Source organism: Mauremys mutica, chromosome 2, assembly GCF_020497125.1.
Source record: "Mauremys mutica isolate MM-2020 ecotype Southern chromosome 2, ASM2049712v1, whole genome shotgun sequence".
NCBI lineage: Eukaryota > Metazoa > Chordata > Testudines > Geoemydidae > Mauremys > Mauremys mutica.
Genome location: NC_059073.1, coordinates 145,724,009 through 145,746,763, shown reverse-complemented (window position 1 = coordinate 145,746,763; position 22,755 = coordinate 145,724,009). Strand labels below are relative to the sequence as shown.

The 22,755-nt window shown below is 53.2% G+C and overlaps 1 protein-coding gene across 2 annotated transcripts; it reads right to left on the bottom strand.

The window, feature by feature from the left end:
• Nucleotides 1–1,526: 1,526 nt before the first annotated feature.
• On the bottom strand, nucleotides 1,527–16,818 carry YKT6 (YKT6 v-SNARE homolog). Of its 2 annotated transcripts, none has more exons than XM_045006100.1 (8): nucleotides 16,648–16,818; nucleotides 16,242–16,368; nucleotides 9,296–9,378; nucleotides 7,551–7,651; nucleotides 6,633–6,737; nucleotides 5,960–6,025; nucleotides 5,140–5,241; nucleotides 1,527–3,872 (listed from the first exon to the last, which is right to left on the bottom strand). In XM_045006100.1, exons 1-8 carry the CDS (start codon nucleotides 16,808–16,810, stop codon nucleotides 3,837–3,839), a joined length of 783 nt encoding a protein of 260 aa, XP_044862035.1. In that variant the 5' UTR covers nucleotides 16,811–16,818; the 3' UTR covers nucleotides 1,527–3,836. The 2 variants fall into 2 exon arrangements, with proteins under 2 accessions (XP_044862035.1, XP_044862036.1); XM_045006101.1 differs by having other exon boundaries at nucleotides 16,634–16,750.
• Nucleotides 16,819–22,755: the final 5,937 nt, after the last annotated feature.

Below are 22,755 nucleotides of genomic sequence, written 5' to 3'. Positions count from 1 at the left end.
GCTGTGCTGGCCTTGGGAAAGGGGAGCCCAGTCCCTGTGCTCTCTGCCCCTGGAAACAGCCCATGCTGACATTAGCTGGGGCAGACCAGAGTCCCCCCAGTCCATCTGGACTATGCTGGTTAGTTACCTCGGCTGCCTGCCTGTTTGATGCTTCAGCCCCTCACCGCAGCCTCTGATCTCTGCCACATAACTCACGAGCAGAGGCAGGAGTGGCCTTTTTGGAGGCTCTGGTAGCTGCCTGTGAGCAGTCAGCACCGAGGGAATCTGTTACAAACCGGCTCAAGGGCGTAACCCAGAGAGGACCTACATAGGGCTGTCAGGGCCCAGCCCTCCGGTCCCCCCTTTAGCATGTTGTGATTGGGCACCATTGACTCAGCTATAAGAGCCCCACCCCCTCCCATCTTACCAGCCAGGGCAATTACCCCAGGGCCAAGCACCACTCTCAGCAAACCCAGCCCCTCCCTGCAGCGCATCCCATTAAACCGTCAATGGTAGAAGCTGACCCTTGGGACATTGGGGGCCAAAGCCTGCTTGGGGCAGGCAGCCCCTGGGCCTGGAGCCCTTGAGGCAGCAGCGGGAGCAGGCCTGGTGTCTGTATGAAGAGCAAGCAGGAGGTTTCGTGCCTGTGGCACGGTGAGCTCCCTGAAGGCCAAGGCCAAGGCGGCAGCTCTGAGGGAATGCAGCTAGAACAAGAGACGGGGCTGGAGAGGGAAGAGTGAAAACCCACTGCTGGCCCACATTCAACCCCCCTGCCTGAGATCCTGACACAGAACAAGGGCAGCCGCTGGTACCCCAGAGGATGGGCCTCGCTGAACCGGGGCGCAGCACCCAGCGCTCGGCCAGGGCCCGGGACTTAGCCGAGCCCTGGCAGCAGGCTGGACTCCAGCACCAAAGAGCCCTGCTGCACAGCTGGTTCAGCACTCAGAATGGTGAAGGCCAAGGGGCAGCTGGGCCAGAGCTTGCCCCTCACCTGGGACTCTGGCCCCATGGAGGGTGAGGCAGCAGCCTCCAGCTCCGAGGCTTAATGGGACTGAAAGGGGCCCCAGCTGTGAGAAGCATCCCACCACCCCCTCTTCACTCTGCCCACCAATGGCTCAGCCCTGCCTGGGGTGAGGGCTGCTGCCAAAGAAATTGCTATAGGGTCCCCACAGGAGTCTGCTGCCTGCCCACCCCCCGCAGAAGAGAGAACTGGGAGGTTAGATGGATGCTCCCGCCCTTGGGCGGGAGCTGAGCTAAACAGGACCTGGGCTAATGCCACCCAAACTGTAGGGCACAAGGGGACTTACGAGCAGTAAGCCTGGTGGCACAGTCCCCCGCCACACACACACACAAGTGGCCAGGGCACGTGGCTTCACAGCCAGCACCAAGCCAGGAGGGGAGCACACTCCCCCAGCCCTGCAAATGGAGCTCCCGCCCATGTAGCACCGGCCAAGGCTACTACCACAGATTGGGAGATCTGGCAGGCCACAGGCCTGGGTCAGCCCGCCAGAGAACCAGCGTACTAATGAGAGCCCAAGCCAGCTGAGAACGGTGAGAAGACAACTTTATCCAGACAGGTACAGGCCAGCCAACAGCACGTACAGAGAAGTCAGGCAACGGTTACTAAAACACAGTCTTCGCGTCCGCTAGACGAAGCTTTTCCATTGGAAACGGTACGAGTGGGAGGATGGTGCACAGAGCCAACGTGGCCACCAAACCTCACAGCGTCCAGGGGCAGGGCTGGGAGCCGCGGCTTCTTCCTTCCCACAGGGCTGGGCTCACTCCAGCCCAGGCTCATGCCCACGCCCACCTTCCAATCTCACCCCTCACATGCCTGGTTGCTGGGCTCAAAGGGTAAGAGGCCAATGCCACAGGCCTGGGAACGCGAGGGGCAGAAGGGAGCTCTGACAGCCAGGAGGTACGGCCCAGCTCCACGGTTCCAGTGGGGAGAGGAAGCCAGGTAGGACCTCACCCCCATGGAAGGTGGCTCTGCTATCCCTGCGGCTGGCTCACTGCCTGGCTGCACAGAGGGCAGCGCCAGGAGCAGGGTGTAGCTGAGGATTCTGCCAGGCAGGGTCTACTCCCAGCAACACCCACCCCCAGAGCATTACCAAGCCATGGCTTTAGCACCCGCTCTAGTGGCCTTGAAGCCCAGGCTGGATGTGCTTCTTGTGGCACCAGGTGGGCAAGCAGCCACACACACAGCTCTGCTGATGCCCCTCTGCCCACTCCCCCAATCCCCACAGAGCCAGCCCATTGTGCAGCGAGGGCCCCCCAGGGGACAGACCAGAGGTGACCGCAGCAGAGATTTTAAGCCAGGTCTGCAGAGGGGAGTGAGGGATGGCATCATACCCTGCTAGCAGTGTCCCATGTCATGAACACTCACGTCACCTCTCACTGCACAGCAAGAACTGCTCAGAGGATGGGCACTCGCTGCCGTTCTCCCATGTGCAGAGCAAGCCAGGTGCTCAACCTGCCCACTAGAGGTAGCACTGGCACATCCTCTGCCCAGTGAGCTGGTGCCTGGAATGCCCTGATCCTGGCAGCTGCCTCCTCTCTCTGGTGCCCCTCCCCAGGTGATTGCTCCCTATTCAGGGCCCCACCCAAGGACGCTGGTTCCCCTCCACCTGATCCCGGTACATCAGTGCTGGGCAAAGGGAAGGATAAGCAGGAGGAAAGTGCAGCTCCACGGACAGGATGGACTCCGCTCAGCCTCCATCTCCATACGGAGAAGGGACGTGAACATCATGTTCTAGTCTTTCCAGCAGGGAGCTCAGGGCCTGGCAGATCAGCGAGACCCTCCCCCGCCACAGCTCACGTTACATCACACACGTGGCACAGCGCACACTTGGCACAGCTCCCAGCGCAGAGTGGGAGACGGCACAGCCCCGGGGGCCAGAGCCGCAGGTTAGGACGAAGCGATGGGGATGCTGGCTGACGAGCGGCCTGGTGAGGACGGACAGTAACTGACACAGCCCAGACACCCATGGAGGGGAGAGACCTACCAGCCCCTTGGCGAGGAACAGGGTGAAAGCAAGGCAAAATGCCAGCCTCTCCTCCGCTCCGCACCGAACGGCATCCCCCAGGGGCTCTCTCTGCTCACTGCCGGGGTGGGGAGGCAGAGTCCCTGCAGCAAAGCTCGATGACCTTGGCTTGGTGGCACCTGGTGGGAAAGCGCCGCCATGAGTGCTGACTCCCCAGCTGAACCAGGGCAACAACTGGAGATTCCAGGCCTGGCTCCCTCTGGCTGGCCGAGACTCAAGTCGGAGCACCCCTGCTGCCCTGGGAGCAGCAAGGCTACATCCCACAACACTGACGCCTGTTCCCAACGCTCCTCAGAGGCCCATATCAACCGGGCCCCGCGCCCAAGGACTCAGTCGCTGGGTGGGAAGGAGTCGGAGGCTGAGCTGATGAGCCCTCAACGTTGGGCAGTGGTGCTGGCTGGTCTCAGTTACTGGAGTCCCTCTCTAGTGTTATGACTGTAAACAACAACGTGACCAGAATACAGTCTGCGTCTGATCTCTGGAGATGAGGAGTGAAAGCCGCTGGCCAATCCAGCACTGCAATTACAAGCCAGATGTCAAAGCAACAAGCCCTTCAGGCCAGAAAGGGCTGGCAGGAGAATGGTCACACTGTCTCTTCAGAGCTGACCTTGCCGGCCTTTCCGAGGAAGAGCTGTTTAACTAGACGGCCCCGGGGTGCCAAGAAAGCCCTGTCCCAGCCCCACCGCCCGCAGAGGTGCAGCCTGGAACCGGGGATCCCCACCCATGGGCCGTCTGTTCTCGTCCCATGTACTTTAAAGGTCTGAAAGTGAGTGAAGGCCAGGCGGTCGGGAGCAGCGGTCTCAGCTGGCTGGGTCACATGATCTCACAGCACGAGTTCTGCTTTCGGGCCTGAAAAGCAAAGAAGAGCTGAGAGGCTTCTCGTTGGAGTTCCCCTCTGGGGACAGGCCGAGAGCCCTGGTACTGGGCTCACAGCCGGCTCCTCCCAGGCGAGCACCCTGCAGTTCATGTGCCGGAAAGTCAGCAAGATACAACGATGCCTAACCCTGCCCACTGCCCCTGTGCTACAGGGCCAGCGAGTCACAGCAGCGGTGGGACAGGCGGGGTTTGGATCTGGGAGGAAGTGACCCGTCCGGGGCTTGTGACCCAACCAAGGGGTTTGAGGCTCACTAGCAGAAGTGAGCCCAGCTGCAAGGCCATGGCTTTACAGCGGGCCACTGGCATTAGCTAGTTCAGTGCCCTCCACTCCAAGTTCCACCCCCCTCCCACACACATTATCCTCTCTTCTATTGGGAAAACCCCCTCCCACAGCACTTCTGTAATGCCTGGCCCACCTGCCTTGGGACACCGCTGCCCTGTCAGCTCCTGAGTCAGCAGCTCAGTTAGATGCTTCCAAACCCCAGCGGGGTAGCCTGTGCCGTGTCACCAGCTCCAGGCTTGCTGGAGCGAGGCAGAGGGAAGGGTATTCCTGAGAACCCTCCATCTCTGCCCCTCCCACCAACACCCACCTCGAGGGTCATCCAGAGACTCACTAAGGGAGCTTGCACACAAACTGAGCATGTTAACTCCACCTAGAAGTCACTGTGCTCTTCGGAGCAGGGACCAGCTTTGCCCAGCACCCGGCACGATGGGGGCCGCCGGCTTCATGAGGAGGTCTCCCAGGCACTGCCGCATGCAAACAATAAAACGGCTGGAAGCCTAGGTAGTTCACAGAGCCCTGGCACAAGGGGACGCTGCACTCTGAGTGGTTTAGGAGCTCATTGCAGTGACAGAAGTGGAAACCCCTACAGCCCAGAGCAAAGCTGCCACCTTCTCGCCCAGGAGAAGTGCGCTCCTGGCACCTGGAACCAGAGAGCAGCCCTAAGGACGTCACCATCTCTCATCACGGTTCAGACCTCTCCTCCGCCATTTCCTCCACACTTAAGCATCCACTCAGACCTAAGCTAGATTCAGCCCTAGCCAGCCAGCCCCGTATCAGACACTGGGGTAACATCTGAGTGCCTACTTAACAGGATTTACACATCTGCAGGTTTTGCCCTGGTTGAGTAAGTGCTGGCCCATCCCAGCACACAGCTGCCCTCTGCCCTCGCTACCCCTCCCAGCCGCCTCACGCTTGTCAGGCAGCGGGGCCACCGAGCTGAGCCCCAGAGGCACTTACAGTTTTGTAGAAGTGTTTGGAATGTAGCCCAAGCACCTCCGACTTGGCCACCAGGTCATCCAGCTTCTCCCCGCGTTCCAGCAGAGACTCCATGGTGTTGTGCTGCAGAGGGCAAGAAGTGACACCAGTGCTGAAAACCCACGCCTCACCCAGCTGCAGTTACAGCACCAGAGCCGAATATTTTCAGTTTGTCCCCAGCTTGGCTATTGGCCCTCCATCCCCAGAGCCCTCAGGGCAGCTCTCGCCAGTCTGTGTGCGAGGGGAGAGTGAGAAGCAGGCGCTGTCCAATCACCACGCAGTTAGCTTCCACTCAGGACACCACATTGCATGTGTGAATGGTGATGTCACCTCGCCCGCCCTGGGAGGTGGGGATGTCACGATAAAGAGCACAAAGAGGCCTCGCATGGGCTTGTGACTTCTTGGGTCCTTCAAGCCAATGCTTTCCAGGGGATCCTGACTTCCCAGTCTGTCCCCGTTAGAGAACAGAGGATCCAATGCCTTTGGCTCTTTTCCCTTGGTGCCCTGGCAGCCCGATACCTGGGACTCAAATGCAGCCCCCCCAGGCTGGTACTACGTGACCCAGCCTGCCCTATGCAGTCTATGGACTGATATCAAGCTAACTTCAGACTAACACATTTGCTTATTTCCAAGTAATGGCTGGGAACCCACACAACTCATGACAGTGAAGGCACCCCAGGAGTTCAGGCCAGTCTGGAGTTGGGTTCAGCTGACCTCATGACTGGAGACAGGGGGTGCCCTGGCCCTTTGCTGCTCCCAGGAAGCTCTCCTCGCTTCCTCTTGCTGCGCACGCAGCCCTTACCAGAATGATTTTGGTCTCGTCCAGCTCTGCCTGCACTTTCGTCATAGCGTCCGCCTCCCGGGGATTCTTGGAGAGCAAGAACACAGCACGTTACGTAGGACACACTATTCCAAGGACAGGGAGCTCAGCATCTGCAGGCCCGTGAGCCCAGACATATCCAAGCCGGAAGCTGGACTTCCCCCTCAAAGCACTCCAAGCGCTGCGTGGGGACAGGGAGACCGTCTTTTACACTGCCAAAGATACATGCCTCCGTGGAGACTGCAAATGGAGCTGACGTTTGTCAGAGGGATTGCTGGGGGTTCCCAGCTAAAGGCCTTCGTCACACTCCTAGTAAGGCCTAGAGGACAGGAGCAGACTGCAGAGCTGGTCTGAACAGTGAGAGGAAACAGACCTATTCATTCACTGCAGGCACTCAGCCAGCCCCTCGCTACAGCTGGCGTACTGATCCTCTGCACCCCGAGAGGCAGGACAGAGCTACACGCCCCATTTTACAAATGGGCAACTGAAGCCCAGCACACTAAGCGATTTGCTCAAGCTCACGCTGGAAGCCTGGAGAGGCAGGGAGCTGAATCCAGCACTCACAAGTTCTAGGCCAGCAGCCTACCCACTAAGACCACCCTTTTCCTACTGCTTCTCTGGCTTCTGACATCCAGTCAGTAAATACAGGTCATACCTGATATTTACTAAGGTAACCATCCAAGGCTGCATAGTTAATCGTAGATGGAGATCCTGAGGGCCAGTCTGTCCGACTGACCTGCGTGGAGAACTCATCCAGCACCTGCAATGCAAAGCAAACCCAAGGCTGAGCACCCAGCTGTCTTCCCCACTCAGACACCCACAACGGGGCTTGAGATCTCAGAATCGTTAAGAACGAGTCATTCCTTGGCATCCTACTCTCTGTCAACATAGGGAAGAGGGTGGGGACCCAACTCCTGTCTCGCAGCCTACAGAGGAATGCAAGCTGGGAGTACATTAAGTGGCCCATGAGGAGACAGTCACTGGAATTCAGATAATATACCAAGGACTTCCCCTCTCCCAAGAACTCCATGGTCTTTGCTGACCTGCAGGACACGCTGGCGTCCAGACGCATGACTAACAGCAGCGACCATAGCGGAGAACGTGGACAGAGGCCATGCAAGTTGTGATACAGCTCTGTCTGACTTGTAACACCCAGGCACCAGTTCTGACCACTCAAATGCCTGGGCCAGACTGCAGAATGTTTCTGTGAGGACAAATACTCACTAAATATCAAGCTAAGAGCATCAGATCCTTCTTTCCGGGGGGGTCTAACCAGGACTGAACTCAGGTCGGCCAAGATAAAATGCATTAACCCACTGCATCACCCAGCCCATGAAGAAGTCTTAGGCCTGAACAGATCCTACCATCACCCTGTAGCTAATTTGTGACAGTAATGTCGGCAGACGAGAAAAAATGTGTACAGTCTCAAATGCCCAAGCAGCAAGTCGCTTTTCAGCTAAAAGGGAAGCAAATTCAGGACTCTGAAGAGACAGTCAAAGTCTCCTCCTGCCATGCATCATCCCAGCCACACGGCTCATGTCCAGAAATAAAGAGAACCCTAAATGGAGTTTACCTTCTCCAGCAAGGTGAAACACACACGCGGTGGATACTCGTTGTCTGCGATCACCACTCCAGCCAGTCTGTCATTTCGCACGTACACATGGCAGAGGTATTCTGAACCAAAAACCAAGTGCAAAGGTTTCACAGATAAGTGCACAACATGGGGTCATCAAGCAACATTCAGAGCAACCCACATGTAAAAATCAGCCAACTGTCACGGACTAGCACTCCGCTGTCCAGACAAAGATCCGGGGTTCACATTTTGGCAACACTTAGCACAGAGGCAGCATGGGGGTTTCACTAGGAAGGCAGCAGAAGGGGATGCAATGTATTTCTCCCCAGGGAAGACCAGAGGCAGCACACAAGAGTGCTGAGTGAGTTAGATCATTTCTGTTCCCCCTTGGCACACATGGTGCAGATAAATGTAACCAAGGCAGAGAGTGTACAATCTAAGTTAAACAAAGGTGAGGAAGGGAGGTAACATACAACTAGGACATTCAAGTTGTTTGGGTTACACATTCTATTGGTTCTGGGGGATTAATATTTAATGACTCACTATTACATACTATTAGTGTAGGTAAGGGGGCATGAGAAGACAGATTTAAGAACGTTTTGAGCAAGAAGATGTGACATACAGGGTGTTCCAGGACTATGGAGGTGTATGGAACAAGGCTGGGAGTCGGAGTCTGGGCAGACAGAGGTGATGGCAGAGAAAAGTATACGAATGATGGGACAGGAAGACAAGGGCTGTATCAGGTGGAGCATTGCAGTCCACAGCCTGGAGCACAGAGACGTGGAGTTTGAACTCTATGCAGGAGAAGCCAGCAGAGGGATTCCATTGGGGTGGGGTGAAAGTAATGGCAGGAAGATCTGAGCAGCTCTGTGGGCTGGAGAGGGGAGTTCAGTCAGTGCACATGTGAGGCTCAGTTCAGCGGCAGGGCTTGCGTGGAGTTAGGGTAAGGTGAGGCATGAAGCTCAAAAGCAGCATCTGGTTGTCAGGCAGGTTCCTGAGCTTACTTGATTTTCCAGCTGGGACAGCAGAAGCGCCAGTCAGCATGTGACTTGGCTGCAGTCCAGTATGGACTGAAATCCAGACTCCCTCCCACCTCACAATCTTTTGCGCATCTCCTGGCCTGATGGAATCAATACTGCCAATCAGAGACCAATATGGTTACTCAGGGAACCCTGAGTTTAGTCTACAAATGGAGGAAGTTCCCCGATACACACACAAAAGACAGGCATGGTTAACCCTTTGGTGCAGATTTCTCATGCATGTGCCACAATGCCATTAGGGGATGTTAGAGCTACGTGGGCAGAGGAGAGGACATGACATCAGCAACCAGGAATGCTCAGTACTACAGTAGTAGTATGTGTGGCTGTCACTGGGGAAATTACTACAAGTCATGCCACACCTCAGGGTGGATGTTAAGAGCCGGCCGTGCCTCATCCAGCCAGGGCTCCAGACATCCATTTTTCATTGGGCATTAGGTGCTTTGCAATTTAATCAAGCAATTTAGGCCAGATGTTTGACTAATCCTGCATGACTTGCATAGCCAGAGAAACAGCTCCTGCAATCGCAATGAAAGGGAGGGAGACAGTAGCCAGCAAAAGATTCTCTGGAAAAGCAGACGCCCAGGGAAAAGAATTAAACTCTCCAAGGCATACAGCTGCTCTGTATCTCGCAAGATGCAGAAAATCTGCGTTCCGGTACATTATCCACCGTAACCCTGCGTGATCAAGGCCCTTGTGTCCTCTTACCTTGTTCCTTCACTGACGCTCGGCTGCCCAGCACCGACCGCTCTACAATCAGCTGGCTCGTGAAGGTCATGAATTCCTGAACACTGCAAACACACAGCATTTCATTACTTAAAATTCTCTTACAATAGCATCTCCCCCACCCCCAAACAGACCTATTGCCACAATGATGCCAAGAACAAAGTAATTTTGCCAGCAGTTGCTGTATTAACTCACTACAGAGCATGTGCTTGTGGAAAAATTGTGATGCAACCAATAAAAAGGTTTCCTTTAAATCTTGCATTCAAGGTAGCACTTAAGATATTGCCTTGACCACTTTGAGAACCGGGCCAACTAGCAGGAGCTAACTACAGACCCAGACCGCCAGTGTCAGCTCTGCTGATTAACACAAATTAACTCACAGGTCATTGTTACCACCCAGCCCTACCATACTCACTCCAGTATCTGTACTATAGGGAACTGAAGGGCGGGGGCTCTGCCTGCAGCGTTTCCCATAGACAGGGCTACACTGAAGGTAATGCACCTTCACTGCCTAGCATTAAAAGGTGTGCATGACGCCTCAGTGCTCATCCTAGCCTACTCTCTTAGGCATGCCACTGAGCAGCATGTGGGACACAACTGGTGGTCTCCATGAAAAGGGGCTTTTTCACGCAGTGCTAAGGCATTCTGCTTTCTTATCTACCTTACACAAGTTTATTTTTCCATCAAGTCCCAGTACTTACAATGGTTCTCTATTAACTCCTACGCTTGTGTAGTGGCTCAGATATTGGGAACATGGGCGGTAATCAGGATTACTTTAGAGTAGGCGAACTACAGGTGAAGTGGCAGGGAGAGGCCCATTTGGCCAACCAGTCCAGCAGGAAGGACTCTAAAATATCCTGTCCACAAGTGTCTTACCATGACACCTGACTTTGACACGCAAATCTCATTAGACCATTCCCATCTCACAGCTTTATCAGCGTTTTCTAATATCCAAGTTGAATCTGTCCTTCATTAATTTAGGAACTAAGTAAACTGACACCATCAAATTTAAGATCTGCCCCCGTGCATATCTAAAGAGACCTGCTGATTTTAGTGACTAAAAATTAATTGCTTGTCTTTACTCCTGAGAGCCCTAAAGTGCCAAGATATCTCAGGGAGAGTGAATGGAATTCAATCCCTTCTTGTGCATCACTGGAATTTACCAAGGTCTAATCACTTGACCTTCCTTGGCTTTCCAGAAGCGTAAGGTGCTGTAAAGGTAGCAGAGAGCCTGTTTGGCCTGCAGAATCTTTATTACTGGGGATGATGCATGAGAAAGACACCGACTTAATGCCGATCTCAGAGCAACTTTGCAGGGGTGAAATGCAGAAGAGCAATTTTAGTGGTAATTGAACACCTGCTGCAGAAGTCTTCATTATGAACATGGAAGAACCTCAAAAGCTATTTCTCCTGGTTTTTACCCCAAGTAAAAGGAGGGAAGGAAAAGACTTACTTGCCTTTAAAGGGAGGGGGAAGGAAAAAACGTGAAAATTCACCACTATTTCAGTTTAAAAACGTACAAGTGCCTTTAATCTTTCCCTTAGTCTCAAATTATTTTCCTCAAAGCTGTCTCCAAATTGTATTTCCTCTTGTTCTGGCTTTAAAAGTGCACTGCCAGAGCAGTCTCGCTAATACAGCGTGAAGTAGCACTAAAATAGGCATGTCACACATTCACCCGGGTTGAGGTTGATGATACAAAATAAAGAAAGATAGTCAAGACCCAAGCAGACTGGGAAGAGCTACAAAAGGCTCTCTCCAAACTGGATGACAAAATGGCAGATGAAATTTAATTTGATAAATGCAAAGTAATGCACACTGGAAAGCATAATCCCAACAATACATATACAAGTATGGGGTCTAAATTAGCTGTCACCACTCAAGAAAGAACTTGGAGTCATTGTGGATACATCCACTCAATGTGCAGCAGCAGTTAAAAAAGCTAACAGAATGCTGGGAATAATTAAAAAGGGATAGATAATAGGACAGAAAATATGTTGCCTCTATATAAACCCATTGTACGCCCACATCTTGAATACTGTGTGCAGATGTGGTCGCCTCATCTCAAAAAAGATATTGGAATTGGAAATGGTTCAAAAGGGCAACAAAAATGATTAGGGGTATGGAACAGCTTCCATATGAGAAGAGATTAACAAGCCTGGGACTTTTCAGCTTGGAAAAGAGACGGCTAAGGGGAGATATGATTGAGGTCTATAAAATCATGACTGGTGTAGAGAAAGTAAATAAGGACGTGTTATTTACTCCTTCTCATAACACAAAAACTAGGGGTCAGCAAATGAAATTAATTGGCAACAGGTTTAAAACAAACAAAAGGAAGTATTTCTTCATACAAGACATAGTCAACCAGAGGATATTGTGAAGGCCAACCCATAACAGGCTTCAAAAAAGAACTAGATAAGTTCATGGAGGACAGGTCCATCAATGGCTATTATCCAGGATGGTCAGGGATGGTGTCCCCAGCCTCTGTTTGCCAGAAGCTGGGAATGAGCGACAGGAGATGGATCATTTGATAACCTGTTCATTCCCTCTGGGGCACCTGGCACTGGCCACTGTCAGAAGACAGGATACTGGGCTAGATGGACCTTTGGTCTGTCCAATAGGGCCATTCTTATGCATTTTGGGGGCCTGCACAGTATACTCTGACTCTGCAAAAATCTAGGCTTTCATTTAATAAGTACATTATTTCTAGACCTCTCAGTTATAAAAATAGCCTTGAAAACATGAACCAGGAATAAACCAATAGCCCTGTCTTGAGTCTGCAGTCTGAAACAATTGCAGTCAGAGGTGTAAACCCACCCCTCCATTTAGAACCCTGCAAGCAGCTGTGAAACTACAAAGGCTTCTGTCAATTTCACACTGCTCTTGGGGAAGACTATGAGCACAGGCAGGCACTGGAGTTAGTCACAAGGAAGCAGCATGCTTCCGTTAGCAGAAACCTACACTCCAGCCAGTTGTCAGGCGGCTTTGGAGGGCTGAAGAGAGAAGTTCTCCTCCCTTTCAGCTAGTGGTTTGCATGGGGGAAGGGGCAGGATGTGGACCTTCACATTTAGCAGACACCCACTAGTCAAACATATGAAAGATGGTGCTTCTAAGCAGAGTCCACCAGGCCAAAATCCCAGCTACCTCCCTCTTCCTAGGGGTTTCAGGTGCAAGGATCAGCAGGTTCTAGTCAGAGCACAGTCCCGAATCCCACTAGTGAGGCTACAGTCTAGCTAAGAATCTGGCAACTTCAAGCCCCACAACTGGTTTTAGTGGAACTATTCTCCAGGAGTAAGACACAGATTAGAACAGACTAATTGATCAAAGGTAGCAAGTGTGGCCTTTATGCAATGCTCTCTTCTCACCAGAAGCCCCGAGTGCCATACTGTATTTTCAGGTATGCTACCTGGCCTTTTTGAGTAAGTCAAGTCAACAAGAGCTTCTGGAAAGGATAATTTACATCCCCCCCATACTGCTGTCTTATTCACCCATCCTCCCCCATCTCACCATAGCTCTCCTCCCCTCTTTCAAGCTCCAGTACCCAGAAAGCTGCCTTTATAACAAACCATTCTCGGCGGTTCAGACCACAAGTTTTGTTTAAATCCAAGCTGCTGCAATGCATTCCACACTCAGACAGTTTCTACACTCCCACCTCTACGGGATACAACCAGATGAAATATATGGATTAATGCATATTATAGTATTGTATTAATACTGATATAAAGTGACAATATTAATGTGTAGTAAGCCAGTTTGTTTTACCCATCTTCAGTTATTGAAAGTGAAAGTTTTAAGTAGTCAATTTATTTGTTGCTATTTACATTTTGCATAACTCCCAGTCTGGGACAATCATAGACTATTAGGGTTGGAAGGGACCTCAGGAGGTCATCTAGTCCAACCCCTTGCTCAAAGCAGGACCAATCCCCAAACAGTTTTTTACCCCAGTTCCCTAAATGGCCCCCTCAAGGACTGAACTCACAACCCTGAGTTTAGCAGGCTAATGCTCAAACCACTGAGCTATCCCTCCCCCCCGATGGGGACTAAAAAGTCAGTTTCACTTTCAGATTCTCAGTACTGCAACATAAAGCTTCCAAAACCTGCAGGGGAAGATTTGTTCAAGAACGTGTTCCATCGGCACTTGAAATGAAGAAAGATTGTAGAATCATTCCTATTGGTCTCAGGTTTTGTAATACAGGCTGCCAGCTCATGTATGAATTTGAAATTCCAGGTGTGGGGTTTTTTTTTTTTTAAGGAATAAATCCAAGGTCTGATTATAATACAACACAAAACAAACCTAATTCCTGGTGATAATTTGATAAAAAGGCGCATGTGGGGCGTTAAATCAGATGCTCTGTGAGGTCCCTGATCACAGTTTCTCTCCCCCTCACCTACCCCGCTCCATGTTTAATTATGACATTTTAGTAAGTCTCATGAACGACATCATTGGACCAGATTGCCATGAAATAAAAAAAGCATTTAAAACATTCAACATTTAAAATCCCAGTACCTTTCCAGGATCAGCAGACACTAAAAACTTAAGACAAAATTCAAATTTTAGGCCAAATTTGTTAATCCTTAATACTGCCTGCAAGTATTTACACACTGAATTCAAAGAGGCTACTTGTGCACATAAGGGGCTACTTGACACATGTGTCAGTTTGCAGGATTGGGGTTCTTGCTAGTATAAGATTATGCATGTGCAAAGCAATCAAATTAGTGAGGCAGGGAAATTTTTCCCCACAATTAAGGTTTTTTTTAAATGAGTAAGAGAAAACTGCCTGTAGTTTGTGACATCTTTGCATCTGAGTGGGCTTGAGTTAGGGAAGATACTGGCATGACTTCCTGCCTGGGATTCTACTAGTGTTGATCGATTTACATTGAAGTGACTGTATATTTTGAAAATTAAAAAAACTGATTTTCTTTTTTAAAAAATCCTAAATTCCAATTAGCAGCCTGTTGTAGAATGCAGCAATGATTCTGGACAGACAAATTGTAGGATCTGTGACTTTCTCCTGCACCTGTGGTCATGACAAACAGGGAAAATATGTAATTATGTCAGAGGGGTACAGCTTCCTTAGGCACAGGTAACAATCGCAACAGGAGCACAGAAGTGCATTTGTTTAATGCTTATCTTTTAACAAAATCCCCCTAACGTAATCCACCATGAAGCAAAAGCCCCATCAGGCCTAAGTGTCAAGCAATGGCCAAGCTCCAAATCACAGCTATTTTTGTTGTAACCTTGGCAAAGGAAGTAAAAATTTATTAAAAAAAATTCTAACAATGGTATTTCTCCTCCAAACTCACTCTGCCCTCCCCCCCATCAGAACCATAGAAGAGAGAGTTTGCGTATGCTTTAAACGTCACCTTTGGGTACACGCCAAGCACGGAAAATTTCAGTGCAGAAGGCAAATGTTTCTTAAAATTACAAGCATCTGAAACCAGGAAGTTAGAAGGGAAGTTGTTTTGCAGTCAAGCACTTGCTAATACAAATACTTCTTTCTAAAAGGTTTAGGGGTATTACCCCATCTTAATGGTTGGGGGCTGTACTTCTAGTGCAGGTTAATTGATGTAAGGGCAATACTGGTAAACTCTTCTGCAAATACAGATTACACCCTAAAGCTGAGAGCACTGTGAATCACCAGAATGACAAGGAGCTGGGATTAGCATTTAGCTTTGAGCACTCTGACCTGAGCCATCAGCAGTATTCTCTGCACAACTAAACACCTTAAGCAAAGGGGACATGCCAGGCCTATATGGTATGTTATCACAAGTGGGAAGATACTAACAATTGCTAAATACAAATACACTAATCGCTCCAGCTGTCACAGAAGCCCAGTTGAATTGATAAAGCGAAACCCACAAGTTATCTCCCATTTGTTTTTCAAGTCTCTTCATGAGCTGAGACGCTTGTGAGACTTAACAGATCTTTCGACACATTATCGATGATATGGATTACAATTCACATCAATACATGCTCTTATTTTGTATACCCCACTGCATCAGCCTTGTAAAACCTGCAAACACACACCAGCTTAGGCACTGATCTATTCACAGGCCTTTTGCTGTGATAATAAAAAACCCATCTTATTCACCGGTTTAAAAGCTCACTCATATTGGATGTTCATTCTGCCCATCTGAGGTACTTCTATGGGCCCCATTACTGTATATTTGAATGACACACAACCTTTAATGCAGTAACCCTCACTATGCCCCAGAGGGACAGACTGTTCCACTGGGGATAAATACTTAACTAGCCACTGGGTGTGAAAGAGAGAATGACTCCACAGCCTGAGGCGTAGAGCACCCACTTGGGAGGCAGGACGCCTGGCAGGCAGACCCCTTGCTCCAACCAGTGTGTCACTCTTTATCTACAGAGAAATAGCTTCAACTGGAAAACTGCGGAAGCCCCACAGTAGAATACCCCATAGCTCAGGGGTTAGAGCACCTCCCAAAGAGATGAGACACCTCTGTTCCAATCCCTTCTCCCCATCGGGCAGAGGAGGAATTGAACTGAGGCCTCCCAGATCCCAGGTGAGTGCTCTACCCACTGGGCTAAATGTTATAAGGAGGGTGGTATGACGACCACCCCCTCTTTTGGCCAGATTTTGAATGGGACCTAATCCAGTAGGCAGCTTCTGAGTTTGCTTACTGGACTGGCTCCTGCACTCATCGTAAGTGTTTGTTCCCAGTCTGTGAAACCAAAACTGAGATTTATGCACCTCCCTACCTTTGTGGATCGACCTACGTGACTTGCCCAGGGTCACACAGGGAGTCTGTGGCAGAGCAGGGGCTGGAACCCCAGTCTCACAAGCCTGTGCACCAACCACTGATCGCCCTTATGGAGCTATTTGATCCAGCCGGGGAAGTGGCCACCCAGCACAGGTGAGAGACTTCCCCAGCCGGGGCCGGCGCCGGCGCCTCAGGGACCCACCTGGTTTTCTGGAAGAAGCTGAACGAGGACAAGTCGTAGGCGGCTTTCAGCAAGTGCACTTTGGGGTCGCCTTTGTAAAGGACACTTAGGCTGTAAAGCTTCATCCTGGCGCCTCCCCAGCAGCCGCCTGAGCGAGAAGGAAGGAGTCAGGGCTGGGGGAGGGGAGAGGCCCAGGAGACAAGCCCCGACCGCCCCCTTCACACACACACACACCCGCCTCCCCCGGCCCGTGCCGGGTGCCCGAGGACCCCCCCCGCTCCCGACACACTCTGACCCCGCGCTGCCCCCCCCCGCGCGGCCCCCTCACTGCCCCCCGCCTTCCCCAACTGCGGGGGGGCGGGGCCCGCCCCCCCCGGCTCCCCACCGCCCCGCCCTCAGGGGCTCGCTCGGACCCGGGGGTCGGTACCGGGCAGGTCCCGCCTCCCTCCTGCGGCTCCGGCGGTTGCTGCGACTGACTGGGCAGTGGGCGGAGGAAGGAGCCGCCGCGCCCCGCTGACCCGGAAGCAAAATGGTGCTGCCGGAAGTGCCGGCGGTGAGTCAGCGCCACGGAGCGCTCTCGTATTGCGCATGCGCTCGGCCGCTGAGGGAACCAGCCAATGAATATCCGCCTGAGAGAGACTTTCGCCCCCTCCGCGGGCTCATACTGGACAGCCAATCAGCATCGCCCTGACATAAGCCCCTCCCAGAGAGGGCGGGGCTAATGAAACGCGCGCGCGCGCGCGCGCGCACACACACACACACACACACACACCCTCCTCCGGGGTGTGGGGCGGGCAGCTCCCAAGGGGGCGGGGCAGAGGCAGGGCCCAAGGGGGCGGGGCAAGTCCCAAGGGGGCGGGGCAATGCAGCTCCCAATATACCGGGGTCCCCTGGGCAGCAAGTCTAAGGGGAAAAACAGTTCAAGAGAGTGGGTGGTTTTTCAGAGACATTATTACGGGCTAAGTTCCCTGTAAGCTGCGTGGCCGTGCAGCACCCTGTTTAGTGCCTCGCAGGCATTCAGGGAACCTGCCCGGGGACTGGCCTGGGGAGGGGCACCCCTCCCCCAGCCCCAACCTATCCCCGCCCCCAACCCATCCCCGCCCCCAACCCAGGGCCGCCCAGAGGATTCAGGGGGCCTGCGGTCTTCAGCAGCGGGGGGCCCCCGCTTCAGTGGTAATTCAGCGGCGGGAGGTCCTTCCGCTCCGGGACCCGCCACCGAAGTGCCCCGAAGACCCGCGGCAGGGGACCCCCGCCACTGAATTACCGCCGAAGACCAGGCACTTCGTCGGCGGGTCCCACTTCGACGGTAATTCAGCGGTGGGGCGGAAGGACCCCCGGCCACCGAAGTCCCGGAGCGGAAGAAGCTCCGGGGGCCCGGGCCCCGCGAGAGTTTTCAAGGACCCCCGGAGCGAGTGAAGGACCCCGCTCCAGGGGCCCTGAAAACTCTTGTGGGGGACACTGCGGGGCCTGGGGCAAATTGCCTCACTTGCCCCCTCCTCTGGGCGGCTCTGTCCCAACCTTCCTCCAGCCCCAACTATGCCACGGCCTGGACCTACCACAGCCAGGGCACCCCACCCCGGCCTGAACCCGGCCAGCGTGGCCCAGCCTGCACCCAGCCGCGGCCTAGACAGCCCAGCCTGAACAGCCCGGCCTAGACCCAGCCACAGCCAGGGCCGCCCAGAGGATTCCGGGGGCCCGGGGTCTTCGGCGGCAGGGGGCCCTTCCGTTCCGGGACCCGCCGCCGAAGTGCCCCTGTGACGGAGCGATTCTGGCGGGACCCAACTGAGAGTGCCAATTCAGGACCAATTGCTTAAACTGGGCAGTCACAGCCCTAGGCTGGGGTTTTTCCACCTCTAAGGCAAACCAAACCAGCCAGACAAAAAGGACTTTGGTCTCACCCCACTGGCTAACCACAAGTCACACAAGCAATTTCCTTAGACACTCCAGTCTCCCAGCATCACCACCAGTGCACTCGTCCTGGGGATGAATGGTTATGAAAACCAACACCCCAATAAAAGAAAAAGGTTCCCTCGATCCCAAAGGACCAAGCCCCAGACCCAGGTCAATATACACATCAAATCTTACCCACAAATCACACTGTTGCCAATCCTTTAGAATCTAAAATCTAAAGGTTTATTTACAAAGGGAAAAAGGTAGAGATGCGAGCTAGAATTGGTTACATGGAATCAATTACATACAGTAATGGCAAAGTTCTTAGTTCAGGCTTGCAGCAGTGATGGAGTAAACTGCAGGTTCAAATTAAGTCTCTGGAATACATCCCCGCTGGGATGGGTCATTCAGTCCCTTGTGTAGAGCTTCAGTTTGTAGCAAAGTCCCTCCAGAGGTCAGAAGCAGGATTGAAGACAAGATGGAGATGATGCATCAGCCCAGAATCTCTTTGTCCTCACTGTGGAAAATTACAGCAAAATGGAGTCTGCAGTCACATGGACAAGTCTCTGCATACTTTGCTGAGTCACAAGGCGTGTCTGCCTTCTCTCCATGGGTCAATTGTGTAGCTGATGGTCCTTAATGGGCCATCAAGCCAGCTAGGCAGGGCTAACACCAGCTCGTCTGGGATATTTCCCAGAAGCAGAGCATAATACAAAATACAGACAGTACAGAGCCAATACTTATAACTTCAACTACAAAATGATACAGACATACAGACAGCATAATTATAACCAGCAACCCATAATCTGGTCTTAGACACCTTAGATGACCCCCTTTATCTAAGATTTGGTGCCACTGCAGGACCTTGGTTGCAACCCATGTTCTATATGGTCCCAATTTATATCAATAACGTCACAGCCCCGAAGACCCGTGGCGGGGGCCCCCCCGCCTCCGAATTGCCGCCGAAGCACAGCCCGGTCTTCGGCGGTAATTCGGCGGAGGGGGGCCCCGCCGCGGGTCTTCGGGGCACTTCGGCGGCGGGTCCCGGAACGGAAGGGCCCCCCGCCGCTGAATTACCGCCGAAGACCGGGCTGCACTTCGGCGGCGGGTCCCGCTCCGTCTTCGGCGGTAATTCGCCAGCGGGGGGGTCCTTCCGCCCCGGAGCGGAAGGACCCGCCGCCGGCGAAGACCGGGAGCGGCAGAAGCTCCTGCGCCCGGCCCCGCAAGAGTTTGCCGGGCCCCCCGGAGCGAGTGACGGACCCCGCTCCAGGGGGCCCGAAAAACTCTGGTGGGGGCCCCCGTGGGGCTCGGGGCCTGGGGCAAATTGCCCCTCTTGCCCCCCCTCTGGGCGGCCCTGGCCACAGCAGCCCAAACCAGCGCCCCTCCACGAACTAGTTTTGCCAACTTTCCAATTGTACAGAACTGAACACCCCAGCCCTGTGCCTTCCCAGAGGCCCTGCCCCTTCCCCGCCCCCTCCCGGAGTCCCCACCGCCGCATAGAGCAGCAGTCCTCAAACTTTAGCAACCCGAGCACCCCCAAGCCCCTTGCTCAGCCCCAGGCTTTGCTCCCACTCCACCTCTTCCCCCACGACCTCACACTGCCCCACCTCTTCCCACCTCCGCTTCACTCTCTGCCCCTTCTCTCCCCCGCCTCTTTCCATCGCCTCCCCAGAGCGCGTCACGTCCCCACTTCTCCCCCTCCCTCCCAGTGCCTCCTGCACGCCGCTGAACAGCTGTTCCGCCATGTGCAGGCAGCATGGAGAGGAATGGGGAGGAGTTGAGGGATGGAGGGGCAGGTGTTTATCAGCGGAGCCGGCGGACCCCCCTGGAGTACTCTCACAGACCCCCAAGGGTCCGCGCCCCCAGTTTGGGAAATGCTGGCATAGAGAGTACACTTATATGAGAGGGGTTCAAGTGCTTTAGAGGATAGGATTAATATTCAAAATGATCTGGACAAGTTGGAGAAATGGTCTGTAGTAAACAGGATGAAATTCAATAAGGAGAAATGCAAAGTACTCCACTTAGGAAGGAACAATCAGTTGCACACATGCAAAATGGGAAATGACTGCCTAGGAAGGAGTCCTGCAGAAAGGGATCTGGGGAGTACAGTGGATCACAAGCTAAATATGAGTCAACAGTGTAACACTGTTGCAAAAAAAGCAAACATCATTCTGGGATGTATTAGCAGGAGTGTTGCAAGCAAGGCACAAGAAGTACTTCTTCCTCTGTACTCTATCCTAATTAGGCCTCAGCTGGAGTATTGTATCCAGTTCTGGGTGCCACATTCCAGGAAAGATGTGGACAAATTGGAGAAAGTCCAGAGAAGAGCAACAAAAATTATTAAAGGTCTAGAAAATATGACCTATGAAGGAAGACTGAAAAAAATGGGTTTGTTTACCCTGGAGAAGACAAGACCGAGAGGGGACATGATAACGGTTTTCAAGTACATAAAAAGGTTGTTACAAGGAGAAGGGAGAAAAATTGTTCTCATTAACCTCTGAGAACAGGACAAGAAGCAATGGGCTTAAATTGCAGCAAGGAGGCGGGTTTAGAATGGACATTAGTAGGGTGACCAGAGGTCCTGTTTTTATAGGGACGGTCCTGTTTTGGGGGACTTTTCTTATATAGGTGCCTATTACCCCCCCCATCCCCGTCCCATTTTTTCACAGTTGCTATCCGGTCACCCTAGACATTAGGAAAAACTTCCCACCCACGCTAAACGGCCGTTTTGCAGCCCAAGCGCTGGGAGCTAGGGGAAAAGCGGGCATGCGGCGAGCTCAGGGGAGGAGGTGGAGGAGGAGGTGAGGTGAGGCGGGGAGCGGGGTGGGGGTGGGGGTGGGGAGCTTGGCTGTCGGTGGGTGCTGGCAGGGCTGGCTCCAGCTTTTTTGCCGCCCCAAGCGGTGAAGCAAAAAAAAAAAGATAAAGCTGCAATTGGCAGCACTTCAGTGGCAGCTCTACCGCGCCCCTTCATTCTTCAGCGGCAATTCAGCGGTGGGTCCTTCCTTCCACGAGGGACTGAGGGACCCGCCGCCAAAGACCCGGACATGTCGCCCCTTACCATTGGCCACCCCAAACACCTGCTTCCTTTGCTGGTGCCTGGAGCCGGCCCTGGGTGCTGAACACCCACCAATTTTTCCACATGGGTGCTCCAGCCCCAGAGCACCCATGGACTCGGCGCCTATGGTGAGCACTAATGCTATGCAAGGATTGGCCCCAACATATCGGGGTCAGCTCTAATATACTGGGTTGGGCGCACCAGACAGGGATCAACCTCAACATACTGGGTAGGGCTGCCAACTTTCTGATTGCAGAAAGCGGAACACCCTTACCCCGAGGCCCTGCCCCTTCCCTGACGCCCCGCCCCTGCTCACTCCATTCTCCCCTCCCTCTGTTGCTTGCTCTCCTCCACCCTCGCTCATTCGCTAATTGTCACTGGTCTGGGGCAGAGTGTTGGGATGCGGGAGGGGGTGAGGGCTCTGGCTGGGGATGCAGGCTCTGGGGTGAGGCCAGGGATGAGGGGTTTGGGGTGCAGGAGGGGGCTCCAGGCTGGGGGGGTGGGGGTTTGGGATGCAGGAGGAGTGTGGGCTCTGGGAGGGAGTTTGGGTGCAGGAGAGGGCTCAGGGCTGGTGTAGGGGGTTGGAGTGTGGGAGAGGTGCAGGCTCTGCAAGGGAGTTTAGGTGTGGGAGGGGAGTCAGGGCTGGGGCATGGGATTGGGGTGTGGGAGTGGGTGCAGTTCTGGGCGGCACTTACCCCAGGCGGCTCGCGGAAGTGGCCAGCATGTCCTGCCGGCTCCTAGGCACAGGGGTGGCCAAGGGGGCTCTGCGCGCTACCCCTGCCTGCAGCACAGGCACTTCCCTGAGCTGTGGGGGCAGTGCCTGCACATGGGGGCAGAGCATGGAGACCCCTGGCCGCCGCTGTGCCTAGGAACTGGCAGGACATGCCGGCCACTTCCACGAGCCATGCAGAGCCGGCTGCTGCAGCAAACTGGACTTTTAGCGGCCTAGTCAGCTGTGCTGACCAGAGCTGCCAGGGTCCTGGATGCCTGGCGACCCTAATACTGGATGAGCACTGATATACCAGAGTCTGCCTCAATATATTGGAGTAGGCCTCACTATACTGAGGTGAGCCCCAATATACTTGTGTTGGGCCCCACTATACTAGGGTAGACACCCTTTTCCAGTATGAGCCCCACTATATGTGAGTAAGGCCCTTTATACCAGGGTCATCACCTTGATACCAGGGTAAGCACAGATGTGTTGGGATAAGTGCATCCACATGGAGCGATACAGATCTGACCATCTTGGTTTCAAGTCAATATTACAGACGAGTGATAGCACCACCATACTCAAGGGTGAGGCTTCTTTGCTGTTTACCCTCCTCCACAGAACAGAAAACCCCACCCAAATATTTCTCCACCAAGCCCCGAGCTTCTATAAGAGCTACATTATATCAACATCTGATCTTAATTTAAAGACTTCAAGTGATGGAGGAGCCACCACATCTTCTGCAAAGCCTCCTAAGAGATCTGCTGCCCTACAGGTGTGCTCTGTAACCTGGTGTGTTACATCAGTGGCTCTGTCTGAATTAAACTGGAAGCTTCTGGGGGCAACCACCTTGTCTTCCTCTTCGCACTGGCTGTGCTCGC